At 32.2% G+C, this 23,226-nt stretch overlaps 1 protein-coding gene across 1 annotated transcript in view; it reads right to left on the reverse strand.

Moving 5' to 3' along the window:
• LOC126885221 (uncharacterized) overlaps positions 1 to 23,226 on the reverse strand; it is a 105,029-nt gene that overhangs the window by 78,181 nt on the left and 3,622 nt on the right. Inside the window, exon 3 of the mRNA XM_050651674.1 lies at positions 21,910 to 22,087. Coding sequence (XP_050507631.1) covers positions 21,910 to 22,087 — 178 coding nt within the window. The remainder of the gene's footprint in view (positions 1 to 21,909; positions 22,088 to 23,226) is intronic.

Raw genomic sequence — 23,226 nt, forward strand, 5'->3', positions numbered from 1 at the left:
AATGATATCATAAATAGAGCAGAATTACCAAAGGACTGGAAGAAAGACAGTATACTACCAATACACAAAAAAGGAGACAAGAGAAACTGTAATAATTACCGAGGTATCACCATATCAAGTATTCTTGGGAAGGTATTCGCAAGAATAATAGACACAAGAATAAAAAGCCAAATAGAAACAACTATGGAAGACACACAGTGTGGATTCAGGAAGGACAGAAGCACGCAAGACCTAATATTCACATTAAGACAAGTAAGTGAGAAGGTAATCAAGAAGAATAGAGAGATACATATGTGCTTCATTGACCTGGAAAAGGCGTTTGACAGAATCCGAAGAAAGTATGTGTGGAACGCACTAAAAGAAAGGGGAGTCGACAGACACATAATAGAAGTAATAAAGGATATGTACAAAAATAACACAAATACAATAAGAACCAATAACGAGGAATCCAGAGAATTTAATACAAGTCAAGGCGTCAAACAGGGATGCGTGCTGAGTCCACTGCTATTTTCAGTGGTACTGGATGAAGCGATAAAGAAAGCCAAGAGAAGAATGAGAAAACTAACATTAGGATACTGGCAAATGAAACGGACTCAACTATCGGAGCTACTATTCGCAGACGACATGGTATCGGTAGCAGAAAACAGAGAAGACCTACAGAACAATCTTGAAATCCTAGAAGAAGAACTATCAAACATAAATATGAAAATTAATACAGAGAAAACAAAAACAATGATAATTTCAAATACGAGGAAGACACACGCAATAGAATTAGACGGGAAACAACTAGAGCAAGTGGAATATTTTAAATACCTAGGAGTAATAATCGAAGCAAATGGTAAACAAGACATGGAAATAAACGAGAGAATGGGACGAACAGGAAGCTTATTTAACGCTATGAAAACAACATTTTTGGGGAAAAAAGAGATACCGGAGAAAGTAAAAACGGCAGTCGTTAAATTAGTAGTTAGACCAACAATCATGTATAGCAGCGAGACATGGACATTGACGGGAAGACAAAAATCCAGAGTCAATGCTATGGAAATGAGGTTCCTGAGGAAAATAGCAAACAGAAAGAGGACAGACAAAATACGAAACGAAACAATTAGACAAAACCAAAAAACTGGAACCAATTAATGAAAAAATAGTGGAGGGACAACTTAGATGGTTCGGGCACGTGTGTAGACTGTCGAAGGAGAGGATTACAAAACGAGTGTTCGAAACGAGAGTGCAGGGGAAAAACAAAAGAGGAAGACCAAGAGTTATGTGGGTGGATGAAATCAGGAAAGAAGTCGAGAAGAAGGGATTGACATTGGAAAGTGCAAGGAACCTAACGCAAGATCGGAAAGCATGGAGACTACAATGCCAAACTCAACTCCACCAGCCTTACACCTAAAGGTAGAAAGGCTTAGGACTAAGTAAGTAAGTAATTTTGTAATTTTCCATTATCTCAATTAAGTACCCATACATTGACTCGGTTTTATTATAATTTATGAAAATATTTCAATTCAAAAATAATGCTACATAGACACGACAAAAATCAAGACACGACTTTAAATTATTATGTTCAAATCGAGAGGTGTGATTGAGGTGAGGTTTCTCGTAAAGTGTAGCACTTGTTTAAAGATCCTTCAAACATTTTGTACATTAAATCAACCCTCTCGCTAGTTATTAAATTTATTAGATACGTTTTTTTTCTTGTTAATGATAAAAATAATACCTATCTAAAAACTTTATACATTTTTTTTTCGTGGAATTTATGGCTTTGGTGACAATCAATTAGCCAGACTATGTTAGATTGAATAATTTTAATTTGTGTAAATTGTTTCATAGTATCAAACTTGAGCATGATGTATTCATTTGTTTTGTTAGTAATATGTAGCATCAGTAAAGTGTAGTTTATACATTTTTGAACGTTATTTTTATTTATTTGCTGTGATAGCAATAACCAAGTGATTCACGAACCATTGTGTCCAGTCTGAACACAGGTTTACATTGGGAAAAAAGTGTAACAGTTTTATATGACGGGAAGTGTACCAGGATCATGTAGCTGATCAAATAAGATTATCATTTGAATGAACAAGGGTATCACTCATCTGCCAACTGGTCAAAGGTGTAATAAAAGGAGCTGGAACTCAGTAATATATGTTCTAATAATAAATATAATCGGAGGTTTTCCTGGTGGAATCAGGTATACCACAAGGTTCAAATTTAGGACCGCTATTATTTTTACTGTTTGTGAATGAATTACCTTCTTTAATTACATCTCGGTGCCTTTTATATGCGGATGATTTAAGAATATTTAGAGAAATTAAAGATTTGAATGATTATTTTCAATTACAGTACGATTTAAACGAGATTTATGATTGGTCAATACGTAATAAACTGTATTTTAATTTGAACAAATGTACGATCATGGCATATAGTCGTCAGGCAAACCCTAGTTATTTTATGTACAATATGGGAAATAATAACTTACATAGGGTCAATGAAGTGACGGATCTTGGTATTACGTTTGTAAATAATTTAAGTTTCAACTTACATGTGCAAAATATTATGTCTCAGTCATACAAAATGATGGGACTTATTAAACGTGTAACATATAAATTTCAAAATATCGACTCAATTAAACGGCTCTTTAATTCATTTGTTAGAAGCAAATTAGAATTTGGGAGTATTGTCTGGAGTACCTTATTAAATAGTGGTCATATGCGGCAAATTGAATAAATTCAAAACAAGTTTATTAAATATTTATTTTACAAAAAGCATAAAATATCGCCAGAATATGATTCGTATCAACCATTAAGAAAAGAATTTAATATAAAAAAATTAGAGCAAAGAAGACTTCAACGTTGTTTAATTTTTCTCTATAAACTATGTAATCACTTAATAGACTCGCCTGATCTTTTGGGGCAAATACAATTTTATATCCGGATCACAGAACCCGTCCAAAAAACATATTATTTTTTGTAAATACTTCTAGCCCACTTAATAAAATTTGCCAAATTTACAACGATTTAACAACAACCACTTGTCTGGAATTATTTGGAATAAACTTGCAATTATTTAAACGTCTATTGCATGAATAATATATAAAGAGAGGTTTTTTTTTATTATTATTTTTAACGTTTTTGCTGGTAAACATCTGTCGTTTTTGTCTCTATTACCTCGAATTATTACATTATGTGCATGTTGTACTAAACTGTTGTCATTGTAGATACGGATACATGTACGTAGGGAAACCTGTTTGTATCTGTTATTAATAAATAAATAATTTCATGACTGCAGTATGCAGAGTAGAATCCTTTTTCTTTTAGTACTTAGAAGAAGTTATAAATAGAGAAAAACTTGCCACGGTTTGGAACTACTTTCAATAAATTGATAACAAACTTTGCCTCTCATATAGCATGAACTGGTATAGATAGCTATCATAATTATATAAACACCATATTTTAAATTTAGAGCAAACAGACATCACCTCATAATGCTTAGCTGTAAAGTATCAATCATCAAGTTCATTACTGTTCTATTTTATTAGACAATAAATTTTAAAATGTAGAAAACATCTGTTTGAAAAACAAAACTAAATATATCAACTGGGAATATGGAAACATATCAATAGGTGTGAATAAAATCAAAACAAATTAACATTTCTTGCCAAAAGTGAGTAGATACATTCTTTATTCTAATAATTGTTTATCATTTTTTTAATAATAAGCATTTTATATCAACAGAAAAAACATTATTATGCCTATAGGTATTATTTTGTGATAATACTAATAGTGAGCTCACAAGATGTTAAAATTTTCAAATAGTTCATTTCATTTACAAAACAAAAAACTACAAATAAAAATTGAATACATATTGAATAAACAATTCACTATAAGCATGTAATTTCTCGATTGAATATTAAAGGAAGGAAGGTATCAGTGCTAAGCTTGAACTATCTTTTCCTCCTGATTTACCAGTTTATATTCCAGTTTTATTTATTCAAATTTTAAGTGTTTTACATTACAACATAAAGTATGTTATTGCCATGATAATTTAACCTAGAATGCTTTGACTGACAATCCACAGCTACAATTCACTTTCTTATAACTACTTAGTTTATCAGTTCACCCTTTCACCAAAAGTGGATACATATTATGTATATATTATTATGACTGCCATTTGAAATATGCTGGAAAAACAAAAAGAACCCTTAAAGGAAGGGTAGTTTCTCACAGAAGCGATATCAGATGCAACAAGCATTCTTGTGCTCTCAGCACACATTCCATCACACCTTATCATCAAATTGATTTTGATAACATTAAAACCTTAGTCACATAACCTAATTTCTACCAAAGATCTTTCCAAGAAATGGCTCACATCCTAAGGGAACAAAACTCTATGAACAAACGTACTGATATAGACAACCTTAGCATCATATATCACTCCTTGCTTTTAAACAATCCTTAAATTCATTCAGTTGTCAAATTTTAAATTTATTTTCCACACAAATCCGATCAACACATGGCCTAATTTCATTTGTTTTTACCTTCATCCAAAAAGTTTCCAACCTACAAACCACCAATGCTTGGTAGCAACCATAGATATATAATACTCTAGATTGCCCCCTGGCATCTTACAATGGGTGACGGTTGCGACAGAGATAAATGAGCCTATTTGGTCGGTAGTCTCTTTTTAATTCAAGGGAATATCGACGACGTGACTATCCCACTTTATCGAGTATTATGTATTGACAGTTCGAGCGGGTGGTGACGAGAAATGGTCTTTGGTTCAGGACGTAGATAATCGTGGTTCGAATCCCATACCAACTTTACCTTTTTTATTTTTAATTTAATCAATATTGCGTTTATTAGATATTTTTACATCTGAAAAATGGACCTAAGTAAATCTAGCAGATAGTAAATGTATGTATAGTAAGTAATATTGGAATACAGACTATAAATCAATATAGGTATGTATTGTTAAATTATACTCGTAGTATAATAATAATTACCAATCAATATTAACATTTTGTGGTTTTGATTTAGTATAATCCTCACATTAATAATTATTAAAAACTTTCTACTGCAAACAAAATACGTTAACAGTAGAATTGTACTTTTATTTCTTTTATAATAAAAATAATACAAAAAATATTTAAATAGGTACTTAATCATCCTTTGAGACATATTATACAATGTATAGGACAAGTCATTCTTTCTACGGACAAATAAAATTAAAACACAAAAATTATATAAACATTACAACATTTAGATATTTCTCACCGAAAAAAATAAATTCCACTTTACTATAATGTTAACTTATCCTGTTATCCTTACAATTGTTAATTTGTTAACTGCCTGGTAAAATAAAAGTCGTTCGTTATTAATACAATAATACGTATAAATTCGGCCTTATTCGAATGATGTGAATGTTTGTTTTGCTTCTACCTTTTCAAAAAATTGTAACAATAGTTTCATAAATAAAAATAATGTCTAATTATAAGGGCCACAATTTTCAGAAACTAACTTTTTGAGAGGAAGAGACTCCTTTAAGATAAACGTTGTGTGTAAAAATGACACCAGTCCAGTAAAAGAATTAGGAACAAAACTACAATATAACTCTGAATTTTGATGTCATCCATCTTTCAACTATATATTTAGTTTTCTTTGCTGTTCTGTAAAATTAGGAATATGTGACTCGTGTTGTTTTTGAAATGACCGATTCAATTAATAAATCGATGGTACATTATGTTGATATTAATTATTGGTAATTTGTACGAATATTTAACAATTACTTTATACTATTCTACCATTAACTTATTAAAAAAATAACATTGGCTTTTATATTTTTAAAAATCTATAGGTAAGTACCTACACAGTTTTTCTTATTTGTTATATATTTCTTTGCATAGATTTACTTTAGAGATGTAATAATATCTAATAAACGCAATATTGATTAAGTTAAAAATAAAAAAAGTAAAGATTGGTATGGGATTCTAACCCCGATTATCCACGTCCAAAGACCAAAGACGCAATCTAGAGTATTATATATCTATGGTAGCAAATACATTAGATGGTCCATATAGTCCATAGTATTTGATGGTAGCAACATAAAAGTTTTAAATCTCATTTCAACCCAGCTCCTGTAATTTAACATGGCTTAACACTCCAGGTTTAGTGGCTTTTTTCAACAATCATGAGGCAAGTAAATCAGTCTTTTGTAATTAATATTTAACTAATCCACACCTATTTCTAGGTTCCTGGATTTCAATCATATTATTATTATTATTTTTTTTTATTAAAGAAAATTTACCGCATCCACCAACAGGTTATTAGCGGCATTACTTGACAAACAAAGGTTAACAATGATTTTTAACAAATAACAAATAGCTAGATTTGGTACAAAAATATTGATTTAGATTAGATAGTAAGTCTTTTACTAGACAGTTTTCTCCTGATAAAGCTGGTAGAGTGTTCTATACGTAGGCGCGATAGAACCGTTTGAATAAACCGTGAACTAGCACTTGTTTTCCACTGTCGTGTGTCTGGTTTTACTGATCTTAGATTAGATTTCGACAGAAACCATTCGCGTTGCCACTGACCAATCACTTTTTGTTAAAAGAAAAACGTTTTGAGATCATTACATACACACTCGCACACTAATTCAGAATTCCGCACTTAATGCTGCATTACGAGAAACTTCTGTCTGCCTCTTCCTTGCCGATAATTCCTATAATATGTGATGGGATCCATATAAATTTCGGAGTCGTGTTGTTTTCTTGCGCAATTTGTAGTTCAGTTTTTATTAGTTTCTCTAAAGGACTTTTAGGATACAGGTGCTGCATTGCAAGGAGAGAGTTGGGTGAGTCGGTGAGAAATACAAATATTTGACAGGTTTGCATGTTTCAGGGCGCGATACAGAGCAAATAGTTCGTTGCAAGTAAAAAAGGAGAATATAAGCTGCTAATCTATGATGACTGTGATGTATCACTTTCTAATCCGGAGCTCACCTCTCCAAGATGAGCAAGTATTTTTTTATTCAAGTTGGTCAGCCTTGTTTTTATTGATCTTTCTTTTAAGTAGGGACGGATCTGCTTTAACATGTCACTGAGACCTCTCAAATCAGAAGTGTAGTCATTGATTGAGATTATGGGGTTCGATAAGCCAGGTATGCTCTCTAGGAGGAGGACTAATTGATCGCAGTTCAACGGAAATGGTGGTTCGTGATTGTTGATGAAGGTTTTGGCAGGATATATCATGCCAAAAATGGATACATTGGAATGCGTTGTTTCTTCAAGTTTAGATGTCTTTGGCTTCTTTCGAGTTGCTGTAGGTTTTGGTACTACAAATGGGTTTTCTTGAAGTGCAATGTCGGTTTCTGGAGAGGCTACTTCACTTATAGAGCGTTTTAAATGAGTTTCTTTGTTTTCGGTCACTTCTGTATTTAGATTTGGTAATTTTGACTCAGTATGTTGTGAAAAGGTGCTTTGGTGTGATAATGTGGTTGGAGTTTGATTAGATTGGGACGTTTCAGGTTGGTTAGTCGTACTGGTAAGGGTTTGCGTAGGAATTTATGCTGTTGCTGTTTCTGCAGCCGAATCGGCTACAGTTGTAGTGTTTGAAGTTATAGAGCTTAGTGGAGTTTGTTGTGTCGCAGATATATTTGTAGGTTCGGTGCAGGCTGCTGCCACGTGTCCTGGTTTTTTGCATTTGAAGCAAACGTTTCCATCTTGAGAAAAGAATATTGTGTAGTTTGTGTTTTCGAATGCTATTGTTACGGCGCTTGGGATGGTTAAATTGTGAGGGCTAACATATACTTGCCGTCGAAAGCTTAGGATATGGCTGTACTCGGGAAGATTTGCGCCGATTTTTAGAAATGTTATGGGAGATACAAGATGTAGACCGATTTTTTGCAGTTCTTTTTCAAGAACATTGTGTGGAATGGACGGGTATACCTGTGACATAACAATTCTTTCGGCAGGTGTTATAAGTCGTCTAGCCCTTAAAAGTTCTCCTCGGATAGTGATTTGGCCATGGTTATCTAAAAACTCATCTAGGATATTTTTGTTCGCAAGGTACATGCAAACTCGGTTGTTGGAAAGGCGGGAGGCAAAAATAATATTTTTAGGTTGAACAATGTTACCGAGAGGGATTGGTAGTCATGAAGTGGAGTATTTTCGATGGCACTGAAGACTAGTGCTAGCTGTCTTGAAGGGAATTTAAATTGATTTGTCACTGCTGAGTAGCTTTTCGGTGAAATTTGGTTTTGTTGAGATTGTTGATCCATGCTTGCTTCGGTGGAGATCATTTTAGAAGAACTGGTATCACCCGCAAGAGTGAGTGCGGCCCTGTCCCCTATTGGGAACGGAATCCAGTTTTGTCAGTATAAATCGCAATAAAATTGAAAATGTGTTTAAAATGTTACTGGTATACATATACGGTCATTGTACATTATAATACAATAAAACATTTACTATTTCAAAAATTTACGTGTATATAATATACCGTATATCACTTACTGCTTTTTTGTATGTACCACTTTCACAAAAACTTAACTTAGGTATATATAAATAAACTTTTATTTATATCTACTTGTTGAAACGACAAATTTTCTGCTAATTGCTTTTTGATAACTAGGTACTTAGCTCGTCTTCGATACGATGTTAACGGTACAAAGGTTCAAACTCGAATGCAATCATATTATTAATAACCATTAATTTCCATTCATTAATTACCATTTATTAATAACCATTCATTTTTTTCGATTAAATAAAATTTGATATAATTCAGGGTGCATCGTCAACCTGTAAACCGGGTTTTCGTTTGAAAGCTTTTTTGTGACATTATACTTTGCTGCCGTTTTCACGGCGATCTTATATTTTTAATTCTGTTTATCTTTTGTGTGTCACAGGGGAGTTTTTGGATGAAAATCTAGGTTTACAGTAATTTACATTAATTTGGTTCAGATTTTCACATCCCTTTTTCAAATCCATTTAATGACAGGCACCTAACAGTTGTTTTTTTGCTTAGGATTTTTGTGCGCTTTTTTTGGTAAGAATAAGAAATGGATTTGAAAGAATTCTTTTGACTCTAACAAAATATTTCTTCTCCTGGCCTCATGTTTCAAAATAAATTATATGTAACTATTTAATAACCTTAGGATTTTTACCACTAAGGATCTTTGTGACATTTTTTGCGTTTTTGTATTTTTAGCTTAAGAAATTTTATGTATTTTTTAGCTATTAAGTGTTTAACAACACAACCCATTGTGATGAAATTGTTGTGTACATCTTATATGTAACTTCACAATCAGTAGAACTGATGAAGTGCAGGAAGACTGCACGAAACGTCTTCTATTAAAAGATTGAAATAGTTTTTTCATTTTTTATTTCTCCTTTACTGATAACCTCAATTACAGTGAGATTTTCTTCTTGATATATTGTATATATTATTATGTGTACATATATATGACACAGCTCTTCTTGCAAATAGTCAAGAGTTAATTGCTCTCATACGACTAGTTGAAAACGAAAGTCAAATATTTGGTGTGCAATTAAACATATCAAAAACAAAGATCATGATACCACCGGATAGACAACCTTCTACACTTAACTATGACCTATGACTGACCATTTTGAGCTCCCACTTATATCTGGGATCATTGATCACAAACGCAGGGTCATTACAGGAAGAAATAAAATGTAGATGTGACCTAGCAAAAGTTGATGTAGCAAAGATGGCCAAAATATGGAAGGACTCTCACATTTCACCAACTCTAAAAATGATGTTGATGAACTGCTTAATATTCCCAATACTGAGGGAGATACAAATGTGAATCTTAGACATTAAAAAAAGTGGAAAGAAGAAACATAGATGCCACTTAAGTGTTCTATTGGAGAAGAATGTTACGAATTCTATTGACTGACCAAAGAACAGGTAATTCAATTTTAAATGAGCTAAAGGTAAGTAAGTGTCTCTCCAGATTATGACCAGATTACAGGAATATGCAAAAGACATATGCATGAATTAAAATAAATGACCAGAGACAGAAATTTTTGGAGACAATCCAGAAGGTCAAGAGTGAAGGGATAGATATATTACTGTATATTACATATGTCCTGAAAGGGTGAACTGGTAAACTAAGCAGTTTCGAGAAAATAAATTGTAGGTGTGGAATTTGAATCAAAATATCCTAGGTTTAATTATGTCGTATATATTATTTTTTAGGCACCGTCTCCTCTAAGGAGGTTGGTAAATCATCAAAGCTATTTTCACTTTTGAGATTGCAGCTCTGAACAAGTCGACGGAACTGCAATTATACCACTTTCTCAGATTGTTGAGCCCAATACTTTGTATTCCCTGTATATTTCCCTGCATAATAGTTTGTAGCAACACATATTTCTGTGGCTTGGTTCTAAAAGGGCCAATGTCAAATTTTTATTTTTTTGTACAGCTTTCTTTTGAATTTAATATCGACCAAACAAAATGCAAAAAATTTAAATTGGCCATTTTAACACCAAGTCACATAATGCGGCTTAGTGCTAAAAGGGCCAGTGTAATTTTTTACATTTTGTTTGGTCAATATTAAATTCAAAAGAAAGCTGTATAAAAAAACAAAAATTTGACATTGGCCCTTTTAGAACCAAGCCACAGATTTATCCGCTCTCATAACGTGGCCTATATATTGTAACTTTCTTATCTTAATCATATTCATGATTTCCTTATCCTTTTTCATCTTTCTGAGGACCTCAACATTTGTTATTCTATCTACCCAACTTATTTTTAATATTCTTCGGTAGGTCTACATCTCGAATGCTTCAAGTCGATCGCTTATTTCTTTCTTTAAGGTCCAGGCGTCCACCCCATACAGCAGCACCGAAAACACATATGAACGCAGTATTCGTATTTTTAGTTGCAAACTAAGGTCTCTACTGCATAATACTCTTCTCATATTGTTAAATGTTGCTGTAGCTTGTCGAATTCTCATTTTTATTTCTTCTGAATACTTGTTATTCTCATTAATAATTGTACCAAGATATCTGTATTTTTTAACTTTTTCTATTGGCACCCCTCTTATGTTTAAAATGTCTTGTTGTGTTTTGGAAATTGTCATAAATTTTGTTTTATTAGCGTTAAGCGTTAGTCCGCTTTCCTTAATAGCATTTACTACATTATCTAAGAGTGCCTGTAGGTCTTGTATATTCTCCGCAATTAGTATAGTATCATCGGCATATCTGATATTGTTGATGGGTCTGCCGTTGACTTTTATGAAAATTGTTACATTTTCGAGTGATTTTTTAATTATTTCTTCCGAGTATAGATTGAACAATAAGGGGGAGAGTATGCAACCTTGTCTTACGCCTCTTTTTATCTCTACTTCCTCCAAAAGTTCTTTACCTACTCCGACTTTTGCTGTTTGGTTAAAGTCGAGATGAGTTATTATTCTTGTCTTTTTTATCAATGTGTTTATCTTTAAGCAACTGTATAAGGGGCTGTTCAAGTATTACGTAACTCAGTAGGGGGGGGGGGGGCAAAAATCTTCAAAAATCGCGTTACGTAATACTTAAACGCTCCCTAAGATGGTTGTGTCGGACTTTATCGAACGCCTTATTGTGATCAATAAAACAAACAGAGTGGTTGGTTTACATCCATACATCTTTGTATGAGGACGTTAAATCCAAATAATGCCTCTCGTGTACCCATGGCATTCCTGAATCCAAATTGGGTTTCAGTGATGTCTTGCTCCACTTTTCTGAAAATTCTTAAATGGATAATTTTTAAGAATATTTTTAGTGTGTGACTCATTAGACTAATTATACGATGGTCATTACATTCTCTTGCATTAGGTTTTTTTGGTAATGTAATAAATGTTGATTTGAGCAAATCTCTCAGAATAATACCCGTATTATACAGTGAGCACGTAAAGGTTGGAATAAATGCATTTCTCGAGAATGGACGATTTTGGAAAAAATCCCGAATCAGGTCAATTTTTATTTTTAAATTACGACTTTTTGGCATTTATATAATACCAGTGATGTCACCCATTTGGGCGTGATGACGTCATCGATGATTTTTTTAAATGAGAATAGGGGTCGTGTGATAGCTCATTTGAAAGGTAATTCAATTCTCTATTCAGTAATATAAACATTAACATAACTATTTATACAGGGTGTCGAAAAAAAATTTTTTTGAATTAAATTTATTGACATAAAAAGAAGAATAAATATGTGTAATTTATTTAAATCAAAATACATTTTACTGCTCCCAGAAAAGAGAAAAAATGTTTTTTTGAAAAAAATCATTGCTTTTCGCTTAAATTAAATGCTCAAATTGTCAAGCGGCAGGTGGGTGGCTGCTTTAATATTGAAATTGCAAAAAACAATATTTATTTGTCAAATAAACATTTTTTCCTGTTTTCTGATAGCAGTAAAGTGTATTTTAAATTAAATAAATTACACAGATTCTTCTTATGTCAATAAATTTAATTCAAAAAGAATTTTTGGGACACCCTGTATAAATAATTATGTTAATGTTTATATTGCTAAATAGAAAATTGAATTACCTTTCAAATGAGCTATGACACGACCCCTATTCTCATTTAAAAAAATCATCGATGACGTCATCACGCCCAAATGGGTGACGCCACTAGTAGTATATACAGGGTGTCCAGAAACTCTACCGACAAACGAAGACAGGAGATTCCTCAGATAATTTTAAGATAATTTAACCCAATTCACCTAGTCCGAAAATGCTTCCTAAGGGAGCTAGAGCTCTTTGAAGATGGCGTCATGTAATTAGTTTTTCTTAAATACCTCCAGAAGGCTTCTATTTAGAAAAACGAAAATTGGTATACACATTTACTTTCCAGAAATGAATCGATTCCATCCATTGCTAATTTCTAGTACAGGTCATAGGCGTCCGTTTTGGGTAGGGCAACGGTTATTTTATCGCCTAACTTTTTTGTCTTTAATTTTTAAGCATTTTTGACTCTGAATTATTTAATTGTGAGTTATTCTAGTACTAAAAGGTACTCTTAGTTTAAGTCGATAGGACACACCGTTTTCTAGAAAAATCGATTTGAAAATTTTTCGTCCCTTGAATTTAAAAAAAAAAAGATTAAAAAAAAACTATTTAGAAAGATGAAAACTGGTACATTTATTTATATTCCAGAGATTAATCGATTTCATTAATGGCGAATTTCTAGTACCGGTCATAGGCGTCCGTTTTGGGTAGGTCAACAGTTATTTTATAGCATACCTTTATTGTCTTTAATTTTTAAGTATTTTTGACACGAGATTATTCAATTATGAGATATTCGAGTACTAAAAGTTACTCTTGCTTTAAGTTGGTAAAATACATCGGTTTTTTTTAAATTTTTTTTAACTTTTTTTTTCAAATTCCCAAAACTAAAAACTTTCAAATATATTTTTCTAGAAAACGGTGTATCCTATCGACTTAAAGTAAGAGTACCTTTTAGTACTAGAATACCTCACAATTTAATAATCCAGTATCAAAAATGCTTAAAAGTTGAAGACAAAAAAGTTATGCAATAAAATAACCGTTGCCCTACCCAAAACGTACGCCTATGACCGGTACTAGAAATTCGCAATGGATGGAATCGATTCATTTCAGGAAAGTAAATAAATATACCAATTTTCGTTTTTCTAAATAGAAGCGTTCTGGAGGTATTTAAGAAAAACTAATTACATGGCGCCATCTTCAAAGAGCTCTAGCTCCCTTAGGAAGCATTTTCGGACTAGGTGAATTGGGTTAAATTGTCATAAAACTATTTGAGGAATCTCCTGTCTTCGTTTGTCGGTAGAGTTTCTGGACACACTGTATATGTCAAAAAGTCCTAATTTAAAAATAAAAATCGACCTGTTTCGAGATTTTTTCCAAAATTGTCCATTCTCGAGAAAATGAATTTATTCCAACCTTTACGTGCTCCCTGTATACAGGGTGTTTCATTAATAATTGTCCATATAGTAACTGGAGAAACATTAGCACAAAATACGAAGATTTAACCTAAAAAACTTAAATAAAATGTGGTTCCTTACTGAGTTTTATCTAAAAATTTAAAAACTATTTTTGCTTAGCATTTTAAAACTATTTGACGTATCCTTTTCATACTTGGTAGAAAGTATAGTTACTGCACAAACTACTAAATTATGTTAAACATTTGGATTAAATATTTGGATTCTCCAATACATTATATGAAAATAATGTACTTTTCATTCGTATCGATAAAGTCATTATTTTTCCAGATATTTGTTAAAAATACAACGTCACCGCTATTTTGGATAATGTATTGTGCCCCTTCATTTTTAAATTCAAATATCTCGAAAACTAATGATTTTATCGGTACGAATTAAGAGTATGTTATTTACATAAAAAATGTCAGAGAATCGAAAAATTGCACTAAAATAGTAATTCCGCCAGTGGCGTAGAACGTGGGAAGGGTTAATCATTCACTTTCCCCTGTCGTACGCCTCTGGTAGTAGCCATAAAGGTTTATTTAACATATATTAGTATGGTGTACAGTACCTACACTTCACTTCGCCGTGAGGTACGAGAGTTCAAGCCCAGCCCAGGCCATCGGAAAACAAAAAGGCAAAAATTGCAGCAGAATACAAAGCAACAATGATATCACATCCGTTTTTCATGATGTTCTCCTTGTTAGCATTCTCGTCATAAAAAATATTTATCAGATCTACAATTTCTGACGATGCAGTTAATAATTTGAATTTTCCTTGATTAAAAAAGTGGAAGTTGTATCACGCTCAGTAAAAATATATAAGAACCCAACGTATTTTCTTAGATGAGAATGTTTAAAACTATTACAACTATAATAGATAGATTTTCCTTTTGCGACTTTTTTTTCAAAATATATGTTATTGTCCGGAGCAGAGAGTTGCGTCAATATTATGAGTATATCAGTATCATTACCAATTATTACAATGGTCTTGTTAGTTTCATATGTATGTTCGTGAAGAGCTGTCTGCACTATTAATACGTCTGCATCTTCATCTGCTACTTTAGTTCGGTACCCAGATTTGTTGAGCTCTGCACATAAAAGTTGAATCAATTGCTTTTTATTCTTACTAACTGCTAAAAATATTTTTTGTTTTATGGATAAGATCGTGTTTCCAACCAATTTATTTTCTGGGCCTGAGCTAATTATTATTGTATATTTATATAAATAATATTCTTTAATTAGTAAAATATAAGTAATTCTTACGAGAAATTATTGTAAAATTAAAGCAAGTAATAGCAATTAAACTGCAAATTTTTTCAAAATGTTTCAAATTGGGATTCCATTCTAAAAAATAAAACGAAGCTATTCTCACCTTCACATTTGTTGGCGGTGTTTCACGAGTACCATCAGTTTAATGAGTCATGACTTTTTATTTTTTTTACTGCATATGCAATCTATAAACTGGATCGTAAAATATAGACTTTCTTAAACAACCTATTCAATTTTCAGCTCTTAATGTTTATAAAAAATGGAAATATGATTTATTGAAAAAAAAAATTCTAACTCGATTTCTATTAGTCCTATAAAATCCACTTTATTATTTTAATGTGTATATTTTCACCAGCTTTTCAGTGAGCCTACATACGAGTGTGTAACGTAAAAACTGTCAAAGTTATTCTAATTGCTTATAACCTAAAAAGTAGGGTCTTTCTCAGGCGGTTTTTTTAACAACAATTTTGATAAAATCTTAAAACATTTTCAATACATCTTATAACTAAAGTCTCAAATAATCGATTGCGATTTGTAAAATATCTCTAGAGTCACTGTTAGGGCAAGAACAGTTGTTTAAACAATTGCTGTCTGGGATAAACAAATTGAATAACTTATAAACTATTTGGTCGATCTGGTTGAAATTTAGCTCACTAAAATAACCCATTAATTGACATAATTTAAAGTAGTTAAATTAAATATCGTTGTGCAAAAAATACAGTTATTAATATTTAAAAATTAGTGCAAAAATGAGAGTTTTTTACAATTATCTCGGTCAATTGTTTATATATTGCAATATGTGTCACACCAAATTGAAGAACTTTTTAAGATCTACAATATTTATTTGAAACATTTTTCTCTAAAATGGATAAGAAACGTTTTATAGTAAAAAAACTTAGTTTTTCATTCTTTATAACTGTTTTAAAAAAAGAAGAAGAAAAATTAGCTGTACGTCTTCACGGAATTATCATCATTTATACCTCATCTATCGCTTAAAACCTTCAAAACCCTGTTTAACATTTTTACGTGAAATCGATGATTTTTTTCCCTATTAACTGGTGTAATAAAGAAACGTGAAAATGAAGAAAGAAAAAAACAAACTTTTCAAGCCATGGGCCTCTAAGGCCTTTAGTGCTATTGTATATATATATATATATATATTTGATTTAGAATTTAAAATTTTTTTGTACCCAGTACTTTAAAAGTATTTGAAATATCCTTATCATGCTTGTCAAAAAGCGTAGATACTGTATACCCTAGTATTTCATATTAAATAAACATTTCTGGCTACTACCAGAGGCGTACAGGGAAAAGTGAATGGTTGACCCTTTTTAAATTCGACACCACTGATGGAATTGTTATTTTAGTGTAACTTTTAAATTCTCCAATACTTTCTATGTAAATAATATACTCTTCATTCTTAACGATAAAATCTTTATTTTTCGAGATATTTGATGTTAAAAATGAAGGGCCACAATACATTAACCAAAATAGCTGTGCCGTTGAATTTTCAACTTCAAATATCTTGAAGACTAATGACTTTATGGTTACGAATGAAGATTACATTTTTTTCATAGAAAGTATTGAAACATCGAAATATTGGACTAAAATAGCAATTCCGCCAGTGGCGTAGAATTTGTAATGGGTCAACTATTCACTTTCCCCCGTCGTACGCCTCTGGTAATAGTCAGAAACGTTTGTTTAACATAATTTAGTAGTTTGTGCAGTAACTATACTTTCTGCCAAGTATGAAAAGGATACGTCGAATAGTTTAAAAATGCTGAGCAAAAATAGTTCTTAAATTTTTAGATAAAACACCCTGTAACTCAGTAAGGAACCACATTTTATTTAAGAGTTTGAGGTTAAATCTTCGTATTTTGTGCTAAGGTTTCTCCAGTTACTATATGGACAATTATTAATGAAACACCGTGTATAGTATTATAAGTATAAGGGCCGGTATTTCAACAGCTACTTAAGCTTTTGCTTAGCTAAGCCTGTGTCAAAAGTTAAGGAGAAGCTTAAGCTGGGTGCCGTATTTCCATCATTCTCTTAACTAAACTGATGCTCAGCTGTAAAGTTAATTGGTTTGGTACCTCTGAATACGTCAAAGTGCCAGAGCTAACTGTTCTGAGGTAAAAACCACTACTGTTGACATTTAATTTTATCTTGTCATCTGTATCAATGTTATTTTTACTTCACCTAATTTTGTGTACATGGTACATGTGTTTTTAGTTTATTGTCTATAATAGGTTTGTTCTAGCATCAGTTTGAAACGGTTTGAAACCATCAGCGAATAGTGGACCAGCGCGAGTAGAGGGGATAGCACTGGTGACTGTATTATGTTTTCTCACTGACCAACTGTTTGCTGACGGTTTCTGACTAGTTTGACTGTTTGCTAGAACAAACCTATTTTCTCTGGTTATATTTTTATTGTTATTTTGCATAAGCAATAGATCCGTCTTTGTAATTTTGTTTATTGGATATATTCCTTAAAATGTCAAATTGGAATGTAAGTTTATTTTTGTAAAATAAATATACCTACCAAGCATTATAGAAATAAACAATTTTCATGTGCCTACACCTTCCAAAAGTAGTAAGAATTTTAATAATCGTTATTACGATTAATAAATTAATAGATTATTATGTAATAATCCAATAATAACGTTATTACTTAAAAATTGGTTTTCAAAACAACTCTATAATTAATAATCTATAGAAATAACCTCAAAAAACAGAAAACAAATTTTAAGCAAAGGCTTAAACCAACTCCCGCGCGAGCTTAAAATTATTTGGTTTAAGCCTAGGCTTAAGCCTCAAATTAAAGTGGAAATACAGGCATCTAAGCTTAAGCAAAGGCTTAAAGTAAGCTTTGGCTTAAGTGAGGTTGGAAATACCCTAAGTCTACTAATACATTGATCTGATCTTCGGATATTAATTTAATTATTGTTTTCACCAAAGGGCCTAGCCGGGTAAGATGATGAAAAGTGCCCCCAACTCGATTCGAATTCCATATAGGTCACCGTTTAGCATATATAGTGAAACTAACTTTCTGAAATTTTTAGCCCCCTAGGTGGTCATGTGACCCACCTAGAGCCTAATTAGGGTTTTTATGTTTTTATTTTTTATCTCAGCCGTATCGAGAACTAGCGAAAAACTTTAAATAAAAAAGTTGTAAGCTTTAAAAAGTTCTGTCCGAAATTTTTTTTTAAATTATTGGCGGGAAATTTAAATTTTAGAACGATTTTAAAATTTTAAATGAGTATAAAAAAATAACTAAGACATTCGTTTTCACGAAAAAAATATATATCGTGTATTTTTGCATAATGTTTCACCCTGAATATTTTCAAATTTTTAAAATTGGTGAAACGCACCTTCAAAAATAAAAAAACCGCATTTTTTCGGATTTTTTTTTTCGTTTTTTGATACAATTTTATACATATTTTTCAAAAAAGGTAACACCGTTACTGCAGTAGGTAAAAAACTGAAAAATAATTAGGGTTTGCTTTATAAAAATTTTTTGTAACGCCATCCATTTTCAAGATACAAGAAGAAAACAAAATTTTACACATTTTTTACGATTTTGCCGAAACTACTGGCAACATTGTAATAAAACTTGGCGGGTTTTAAGAGGTAGTTATTGTGCATGTTTTCACATACAATTAAGGATTTGATATTCATCATTGGCGCGTTTTGGGGTAATGGTCTGAACTTTTCAAAGAAAAAAAGATAGTACGCCACTGACATATTTCAAATTAACAATCATTTTTGAATTCAATTTGAATTTCAATTTTCAGTTCAATTTGCGATAAAAAAAAACTATCTTCTCATTTTTTCATACGAGGCGCCGTTTTGTTGCAAAAAATAAAATATCTTAACGCTTCCAAAGTATTTGAATTAGTTTTTATAATGGATGTACGAGTTTATGTATGTACATAGATGTAGAAACTACTAATAGTAGTATTTTATGTCATAGAAGTTCAAATACTTTGTAGGGTTAAGATGTTTTATTTTTTGAATAAAAATGGCGCGTCGTATGAAAAAATAGGAAGATAGATTTTTTGTCACAAATTGAACGGGGAATTCAAAAACTATTGTTAATTTGAAATATGTCAGTGGCGTACTATCTTTTTTCTTTAAAAAGTTCAGACCATTACCCCTATGCGCGCCAATGATTAATATAAAATTCTTAATTGTATGTCAAAAAATGCACAACAACTACCTCTTAAAACTCGCCAAATTTTATTACAATGTTGCCAGTAGTTTCGGCAAAATCGTAAAAAATGTGTAAAATTTTGTTTTCTTCAACAATCTTGAAAATGGATGGCATTACAAAAAATTTTTATTAGGCAAACCCCAATTATTTTTCAGTTTTTTACCTATTCTAGTGGCGGTGTTACCTTTTTTGAAAAATATGTATAAAATTGTTTCAAAAAACGAAAAAAACACCGAAAAAATGCGGTTTTTTATTTTTAAAGGTGCGTTACACCAATTTTAAAAATTTGAAAAAATTCAGGGTGAAATATTATGCAAAAATACACGTTATATATTTTTTTGTGAAAACGAATGTCTTAGTTATTTTTTTATGCTCATTTAAAATTTTAAAATCGTTCTAAAATTTAAATTTCCCGCCAAAAATAAAAAAATAAATTTTTTTCTAACAGAACTTTTTAAAGCTTACAACTTTTTTATTTAAAGTTTTTCGCTAGTTCTCGATACGGTTGAGATAAAAAATAAAAACATAAAAACCCTAATTAGGCTCTAGGTGGGTCACATGACCATCTAGGGGGCTAAAAATTTCAGAAAGTTAGTTTCACTATATATGCTAAACGGTGACCTATATGGAATTCGAATCGAGTTGGGGGCACTTTTCATCATCTTACCCGGCTAGGCCCTTTGGTGAAAACAATAAATAAATTAATATCCGAAGATCAGATCAATGTATTAGTAGACTTAGGGCCGGTATTTCCAACCTCACTTAAGCCAAAGCTTACTTTAAGCCTTTGCTTAAGCTTAGATGCCTGTATTTCCACTTTAATTTGAGGCTTAAGCCTAGGCTTAAACCAAATAATTTTAAGCTCGCGCGGGAGTTGGTTTAAGCCTTTGCTTAAAATTTGTTTTCTGTTTTTTGAGGTTATTTCTATAGATTATTAATTATAGAGTTGTTTTGAAAACCAATTTTATTTAAAGTTTTTCGCTAGTTCTCGATGCGGCTGAGATAAAAAATAAAAACATAAAAACCCTAATTAGGCTCTAGGTGGGTCACATGACCACCTAGGGGGCTAAAAATTTCAGAAAGTTAGTTTCACTATTTATGCTAAACGGTGACCTATATGGAATTCGAATCGAGTTGGGAGCACTTTTCATCATCTTACCCGGCTAGACCCTTTTGAAAAAATGTGAAAACTTTGAATTATGCACGTCCATCTGTCTGTCTGTCTGTGATCACAATTCCTCCATCATTATACCAGCTAGAATGACAACTGAGGTGTCAAACGAAAGCTTATAATCCAAGGATGGTACTAAAGGTGAGAAATTTGACCTAGGCTGTCTGGCCGTCTGCCCGTCCGTCCGCGAATATAACTCCTCCGTCATTATACCAGGTAGAACGACAAATGAGGTGTCAAATGAAAACTTATAATCCAAGAATGGTAATAAAGGTGAGAAATTTGATCTAGGCTGTCTGTCTGTCTGTCCGTCCGACTGCGAATATAACTCCTATTTCATTATACAAAGTAGAATGATAAACGAGGTGTCAAATGAAAGTTTATAATCCAAGGATGGTAGTAAAGGTGAGAAATTTGACCTAGGCTGTCTGTCCGTCTGTCCTTTCGACCGCAAATATAAGTCCTTTGTCACTATACAAGGTAGAATGACAATTTAGGTGTCGAATGAAATCTTATAATCCAAGGATGGTACTAAATGTAAGAAATTTGACATAGAACTACCGGTTTTAGAAATGCGACCAGAAGTACTGTTTGAAAGCCACCGGAATAGTACAAGTGATATATTATTCGACGCACCTTTACAAGATGAGAACAAATATATACTTCCGGTTTCATGACTGTCTGTCCGACTGTCTTTCTGCTCGCGAATACAACTCCTCCGTTATTAATACAGATAAAATGACAAATGAGGTGTCGAATGAAAGCTTAAATCCCAAGGGAGATATTTGGCATCAGACTTCCGGTTTTAGAGTTGCAACCGTAAGTACCGTTTTAAAGTCACCGAAATAGTATAAGCGATATACCATTCGACGTGCCTTAACAAGATGAGAACCAATATAAAATTTTGGTTTTTATATCATTTCCGGTTAAAAAGTTCTAACCAGAAGTGCCATTATAGTCGCAGAAATAGTACATGTTACACATCAATCGAAGCATATTGAAAAGTTGAGTTTGAATCTTTAGTTCCTGTTTTGAAGTCATTTCTGCTTAAACAATGTTTAAACAAAATTAGTAAAATCGTATATCCATCGACGTAAAGTTACAAGAAGAGTTCAAGTATCGACTTCCAGTTCTACTTTCGATTACTTTGGGTGAAAATATAGGACTTACGAAGTCCAATTACTTGTTTCAGTTGGAATTGTGTCAGGCCCTGCAGTTTTATTGGATTTTTCGTTATAAATATGTTATATTGTTATATTAGTACATTGTTATATATAACAAAAAATCTCACTTTATAATTGACTTCAACTCTGGCTGACCATTCTCCACCATGAAGGCCTCCTGGTTTCTTTACAAATGAGGTTGTGATATTAAAAGGTCCATCGATAATTTCTTGAATACCAAAATTGTATCCATCATGCTGCAACCAACCATATTTTTCCAGGTTGTCACCTTGTTCACACCAATGCCTAAAAAGAATAGCCTATATGATAGTTCTGACTATTAGAATCATACACAATGGGAAGCAATGGAAGACATTGAAGTTCCATGAATATTAATAAAAGCAGTAAAAGCACTCTGCCAAGAATAACAAAGTAGCTATCTAAACAGGCAATATAATATGCAGTCCATTTAAGACAACAAAGGGACTACTACAGGGTTGTTCCAAACCCCCTACCCTGTCCAAAATATTCCTGGAAAAAACGCTGAAACCATGTAAAAGAAAGTGAGAAGGAATGGGTATACCAGTAAGAAAAGAATATCTATATATCCTAAGTTATGCTTACAACCAAATAGTGATTGCACAAGACGCAGATGACCTCAGTTTTATGATGAGAAAACTGGAACAGGAATATACAAAGAACTTGATGGAAATAAACCTAAAGAAAACTGAACACCGGAGCACCTGAACAATGGAGAAGGAACAGACAAGTACAAGTATTAAGGTTTCATAATATCAAACAAAGGAACAACTGAAGAAGATATAAAAAATAGACTACGACAGACAAGAGACTGCATAAGAAAATTGAACCTGGTAATCTGGGATAAGAACATCAGTATAAAAACAAAAAGAAGAATATATAACACCATGACAAGAAGGATACTCACTTATGGGTGTGAAAATTAGACAATAAATAAGAAAACCAAAAACAAACTAAAAGCAACAAAGATGGAATTACTAAGAAGAAGCTGTAGAGTAAGTAACAAGAAGAGATATAATAAATATAGGAATTTAAGAAAATAATGAGAATGAACTCAGATATAATATACTACAAATAACAGATGTGATTAACCTGGTACAGACATGTCAGAAGAGCAGACCAAATCGTCGGTAAAATAAAATAACAGACTGGAGCCCGATAGGAAGAAGAAAGAGAGGCAGACCCCGAAGATGAAGTGGAACAAGCAATGGAAAGAAGATATCTGCAGTGAAGGGACTGGGAAAACAAAAAGAATTAGAGAGAATGGTTGAGTGAAGGAATACAGTGAAAACTGTGGAAATCCTTAGTATATACAGGGTGATTGATTAGTAGGGTAAAGCTCAATAGCTCCGCTATAGTAATAGATAGTAATAAAAGTTAATAACAAAAATGTTAGCCACCTTTGA

The sequence above is a fragment of the Diabrotica virgifera genome, chromosome 5 (assembly GCF_917563875.1).
Source record: "Diabrotica virgifera virgifera chromosome 5, PGI_DIABVI_V3a".
Classification (NCBI taxonomy): domain Eukaryota; kingdom Metazoa; phylum Arthropoda; class Insecta; order Coleoptera; family Chrysomelidae; genus Diabrotica; species Diabrotica virgifera.